Source organism: Charadrius vociferus, unplaced genomic scaffold (assembly GCF_000708025.1).
Source record: "Charadrius vociferus isolate BGI_N301 unplaced genomic scaffold, ASM70802v2 scaffold324, whole genome shotgun sequence".
NCBI lineage: Eukaryota > Metazoa > Chordata > Aves > Charadriiformes > Charadriidae > Charadrius > Charadrius vociferus.
Genome location: NW_009648041.1, coordinates 1,091,435 through 1,097,434, shown reverse-complemented (window position 1 = coordinate 1,097,434; position 6,000 = coordinate 1,091,435). Strand labels below are relative to the sequence as shown.

At 52.8% G+C, this 6,000-nt stretch overlaps 1 protein-coding gene across 1 annotated transcript in view; it reads right to left on the bottom strand.

Annotated features, from left to right (window-relative positions):
• The window catches only part of LOC104285184, a 133,427-nt gene that overhangs the window by 105,612 nt on the left and 21,815 nt on the right, over positions 1 to 6,000 (bottom strand). Inside the window, exons 2-3 of the mRNA XM_009883611.1 lie at positions 4,147 to 4,333; positions 2,875 to 3,019 (exon numbers count right to left, since the gene is read on the bottom strand). Coding sequence (XP_009881913.1) covers positions 2,875 to 3,019; positions 4,147 to 4,333 — 332 coding nt within the window. The remainder of the gene's footprint in view (positions 1 to 2,874; positions 3,020 to 4,146; positions 4,334 to 6,000) is intronic.

Genomic DNA, 6,000 nt, shown 5'->3' with positions numbered 1-6,000 from the left:
GCTGCAGTGGTGGGTTGGTTGGGGAGAGGGCAGGCGGCTTGGCAGGGGACTACGGCAAACTGTCCCCTGCCTAGGGCAGCCGGGAGGGAAATGGGGAAGACCGGGTTGGAAAGTCTCATCTGAGAGCAGTCCTTGGCCAGAGGGAGGTGGGAAGAGCCCAGGAGCACCCTGTCTGCTCCTCCGCAGGAGAGCTGGGTGTTTAACATTCTTTCCCCTCTCTTTCGTTTGCCACGTGAAGCAAATCCCCTCCAACAAGAGGACACGTCCCTGGGCATCCACACGACGCAGCGTGGAAACAAAAACAGCATCTCTGCTGACAGAGACCTTCCCCGGCTATGCTGGCAGATGTGGGAGAGGTCCCAGAAACGGGTCTGCAGCTTCATCACAGGGTCTTAATGGAGGGGAGGAACTAGAGACCAAGTGGTGGGGAGAAGAATTAAAACCAAATTCTTCCCTCTGCTCCAAAATACTGACTAATGAAACTAGTCACAGGCAAGAGGGCAGGTACTCCAGTGCCGAAGTGCCTCTGTGCCTCATCACAGGACTGTGACCGTGCCTGAAGCTCTGCTCCCTTCCCAGGTTGGGTGCTCTGTGTCCCTGGGGCATTGCAGGGAGAAAAGGGCCCCATCGCAGTGAGTGACCTGCCCATGGACACCCTGCTGTCCCCCACTGTCACCCATGGCTGCTGCAGCAGCTCCTCCAGCCCGGCAGGGCCCCCGGTATCGTCGCCAGCACCTCCAGTGAGGCTGATGGTTTGGGAGGGGAGTTCAAGTGGAAGTTAATTAGAGCGGGAAGAGAGCAAGAGAGAGCGACTGGGGAACCTTAATCTCATTAAATGCACCTCGAGGCTTAAGTAGCCCTATCTGCTTCTTAGTGATTTTGCCAAGAGGAGACTCTTTCTTGCTCTCAGCCTCGCTCCAGCCTCCCTGCACCAGGAACGGGCTTCATGGGGGCTTGTCCTCCTCTGCTTTGGGCAGGTCAGAAACCTTTCTGATCCCTCCTACAGGCTGGATTTGAAAGGGAAAAAAAAAGTTGTCACAAGCACTGGTGAGTTTTTATCCACTGAAACCAGGGTATTTTGGGAGGACCACATCAGCTCTGATGAACAGGCTTTCTGATGAGGATCTCCAGCGGCGGCGGTGGGTCTTCTGTTGTCTAGAGTGGATGAATTCCTGTCTCTCAACAGTTTTTAATTCCAGAAAAAAGTTTCCCAAGGTTTCGTAATTAAAGGTAAGGAAACCCAAGGCCTCACTACAGTAGTATTACAGGATCTTTGTCTTCTGGCCAGCTCTACTTAAAAACAAACAAATGCTGCAACCTCTGAAGCTGGCTCAGCAAATTGGCCTAGTCTTCATAGGCACTAGCTAGTACAAAAAGCAAGAAGTTCAATTTTCTGCACTGAAAAAGGACAGTTTCATCTGTTTGAAAGCCAGCAGCACCAGCTCCCCAGGTCCATCACAACTCCCCATAAATTTTAAAAGCTCAGTTGTATTTCATAAAGCATCAAAAGCAGCTGAGATTTCACATGGGACACCCAGAAGAGAAGTTTAACAGCGCATGTTTCATGGTGATTGGCAAATTATCAGGTCATTGCTCCAACTTCCACAAACATCATCAGCCAACAGTAATAAAAATACAGGTTTTTGGTCTCAGGAGCCTTCAAACTATTTTCCAGAGTTCGACTCCATGACAAGATGCTCACTACGACGCTACAGAAGCACTGAGCTGCTTAATTAGAATAACACAGATGCAGTTTAGTTTTTAAGTCAATCAGAACAATAAATATAGAACCACCAGATTTTTTGCAAGAATTACTCAAACTTTTTGCTTGCTTTGTGTTTTAAATGCAATCTTGCTGTTTTGTCAGTAAGTAACCCTAAAGAATCGCATTTCTTCTTAGGCAGAGCGGCATCGCTACAGATGGCCGCTCTTCGCCTTACCTGGGATTTGTCTTATTCAACTGTCTCAGCACCAGGAAAAAAAAAAAACAGCATACACATTTCTTTCAGCTCCCCCATCTGAGGGGGGAGCCAGCGTACATACAGGGTGGATACGTCTAACCTCAACATTTCCACGACAGTCATATCAAGAAAAAAACTCCAGGGGGGTTTGTTAACAGAGAGAGACTTCAAATATCCTTTATTCCCAGATTTAAGCAGGCTGTAATCCTATAGGGTTGATTTTTCTCTCACTGGTGAGAACAGATACCAACGAGTTGTTTCCTGAAACGCTCACAACTGCTACTGATGTTTTGGGTTTGGTTTTTTTTTTCCTTGCTTGAAAAACTCCAAGTTCCTCAGAATAACCAAGCACCAGGTGCTCCCACTCATTTCTGCCCCAGCTTTGGGGAGGCCGCTGCCTGGGCTGGATGTGATGGGGCACAAACCTGTCCCGTGCCCTCCTGGTCCTGGGGGAGCCGGGGCTCGCCCTGCCCTCCCCTCTGCACCCACCCAGCCAGTGATGGGCAGTGTTTTGCCCCAAAAGGCACAACCAGGTGCAGCCCTGGAGGACCCTCCAGATGCAGAGCATCCTCCTTTCCCTGCTTGGTGGTTTGTACCCATCGCCGGCTCACGTGCTCCCAGCCTTAACCAGGGTTCTTCCCTGCCTGCTCCTGCCCTGCTGCCCACGCTGCCTTGCCCTCCTGGGGCTGAGCGGCACTGCTGAGGGGATAAGAGGTTGTGATTAGGCTCTGCAATTCCCTGCTCGTGTGGGCTGGCAGAAAATTACCGCTCAGCCGGAGAGGAAAATAACATCTTATTTACTGTCTCTCCTGGGACTTGTCTGAGGTCTGAGCGAGCGCTGGCTCACAGGCTGCGGAGAGGTGCTGAAATACAAAACCCAGCCGCGAGCATCGTCACACACTCCTCACCTCACCTTTGCCAGAGCCCTGCACTGGTATCTCCAGTACCCGTACAGGCACCGGTACCCGCACCAGCATCAGCATCATCTCTCCCTCCTGGCTGTCCCTGAGGATGGGGACCTCCTGCCTCTGGCCACTGCAGCAGACGAAGGCAGTTTGCTGGGAGCAGCGGGTGACTGTCTGTCCGCAGGCAGCAGGCGTGGGGCTGGCTTAGCAAACACCCCCGGGGAGTCGGGGAGCGCTGGCCGGGGTGGTGGGGGCAGGTGAGGTGAACGCTTCTGCCCCACAGTGCTGCCAAGAGAGCCAGGAGTTTTAAAAAAGGACCCTGCCTCCCCATTCCACTTTCCTGCTGGAAACATCTGGTCTGCTTGGCACCTATGCCGCGGCAAATATAGCAGAGCATCTTGCTTGTGGGCACAGTGCCACCGCGACAGATGGGTACGAGCGCAGGCAGCCAAGAGACCTTGTATCAGCATCAAGTGTGTTTGCTAAGGGCAGGATTCGCAGCCAGAAATGTCAAAATGGCTGAGTTTCCGTGCCTATAGATACCAGGGAGGCGAGACTGTGCTGAACCAGCTCCGGGCAGGATTAACTTTGAAATGGGACTAAAAAAGCTAATTTCTGCGGCTACAGAGCATAAGTTTCTGGTCGCGTGGAGCTGGATTAACTTTTGGCTCGGGGAGGTTCCTGCTACCTCTTTTCGCTTCCAGGCGAGAGAGCCCACAGATCGTCCTGGCGCTGGCGGGACACCAGCAAGGCGAGACACCCGGAATCCCACAGCCGGCAGGGACACGGGCAACAAATTTATCTTTGCAAAATGGGTTACGGAACCTGCCCTGGCTTACCCTCAGGTCAGCTCGACAAGCACGGGGAGGTGCCAGCATGTCTCCACTGCACACACCCTGGCAGCCCCCAGGCAGAGCTACGCCTGCCTTCAGCGGGGCGACCGCTGCCTTCGTTTTCCACCAGGGAGAGGGCAAAGGACTAATTGCGCTAATTAGTGTTGCCCTCGTTTCGCAGTGATTTCAGCAGCTCGGCAGAGCGCTGAGCCTCGTGGCGGGTTGGGAGGCGAGGAGGCAGCGGGGACCCGCAGATGTGCAGCAGGAGAAGGGTGGGATGCGCTCCCCAGCCCTGCCCGCTGTCACCCCAGGTGACACGTATCCTCGGGGTGGCCGCGGGGACCCTGCCCACCGCAGCGCCAGGGACAGAGGTGACGGGCACGCGGCTGAGCATCCTCCATCCCCGCCGCCACTGCCGCCAGAGGGGCTCAGCCGGGGGCAGCCCACCAGCCGCCGCGACCCATCCTTCATCGGCATCAGGCGAGAGAATGCAGCAGCGCGGGGGCGAAGAAAGAGCGAGCTGCCCGTGCCACGCACCCCGCTGCGCACAGCCTGCCCTCCGCCGCCCGGCTCCTTGTCTCCGCCGGCTGTAATGAGCCCTCTCTGACAAGTGATTGACTCGGCCATTATATTCCTGGGTGATCAGAGAAACAAACACACTCCATATAAAAATCTCGGCTTTCTAATCCCGAAGGCGCTTCCTGTGGGAAAAATTTGGCCGGTTGCTCGGAGCGGGACGGAGCGGCATGGGACGAGCTATTCAGAGAGGTTGGGAAGAAATTAAGAGCAGGGCAGTGATGTTTTTTCTCCCCGCATTGTTATAGCCTGCCTGGCTCTTTCTTCAGCTGGTACTTTAAGAAAAAAGCAATACAACTTACACCCTGAATGGGAAAGGAAGGAGAGTTGGCAGGAACCAGCACGTCTGCACTTGTTTTAAATTTTTATATTTATTAAAATACTCTGGAAGTCTCTTGCATTCCAGCAGCCTTTGGAACAGCACTGAAATAAGTTACATACTGGGAAATGCTCCATTTCCATCAGCTCCAGACAAACACATCTCCTGAAAACACCAGCAAGGATGGGCACAGAAGTAAGTTATCAGTGCTTAACCCCATCTGTGAAATGTCCATATTCTCCAGTCTGAGCCCTTCTTACAGAGGCAGGAGTCAGCCTCAAGCTGCCCTCAAGTCTAAGCACGAGGGCACTGGGACCGAGGTGTTAAAAGAGATTTTTTTTTTTTAATTATGTTTTTAAGATTTACCTTCACGTAGGTGTGAAATGCTTCACGCGCGTGAGGGCCCTTTCCTCCTCTTCCACAGGCTGGCCATGTTGCACCTTCCCTGGTGTGAGCAGCTCTTCCAGACACAAACCCTAGTGCCTGTCCTGGGGCAGGAGAGCTCAGGGAGACACGGCTGTGCCGGGCAGGCAGAGAGGAGGGCAGTTGGAAGAGGAGGGTGCTTGGAAGAAGAGGGCTCTGCTGGGCTACATCCAGACCCTGCTGGAGTCAGTGGGAGCCTTTCCACGTCAGGCCAAAGCCAAAACCCCATTGAAGCTGATGGGAATCCTTCTTTGGGGTTTTATGGGGTCTTTTGGTGCCAGCCAAGCTGTTTCACTAAACCTAAACCAGGCTTGGTACCAGTGCCTATCACTATGCTCTGTCAGCCTTCGCTGCCTCGTCATCCTCCGCCTTTACAACTGGGGGTTGGCAGAATATGGAGAAAAACAAAAAAAATATATATATTACTTTGCAGGATATTAAACCTCCAGGTTCTGAGCTTGCAGTGAGAAGGATTTATGGTCTCTTACACTCGTGTTCCTGACTCCTAAGAGGCAGCTACATCTGAAAGGGAGACAGCCCTATTTTAAATGCTGGGTACCCGGCACTGCAGGGAGCACTCTGTTACCAGACCCTGTTTCTAGCCAGGGGCAAGTAGCCAGCTGACAAGCACTGAGTTCGGAACCCACAAAGCATTCGCCGCCTCCAGTAGCTCCAACAACCTCCAGCAAAGAGTTGATCTAGAAAAGATCATAAAGAAAGTAGCTAAATGCTAAAAGGACACAAAAAGAGAAGAGCAGGAGACTGCTGGCAGTGCCTGGACCCTCTGAGCTGATGCCAAGAAATAGCCCAGACCACAGCAAACCCTGGTGAGGAAGGCAAATGCCACCCAGACAACCCAGTTTTCTAAAAAAAAAAAAAAAAAGTGCCACCAGCTTCCAAATCTGCCTATAAGCCCCTGAGCAGGACACCAAGGAGGCACAGGAGAGATGTTTAATATATTAGGAGCAGACACACTGCCCAGC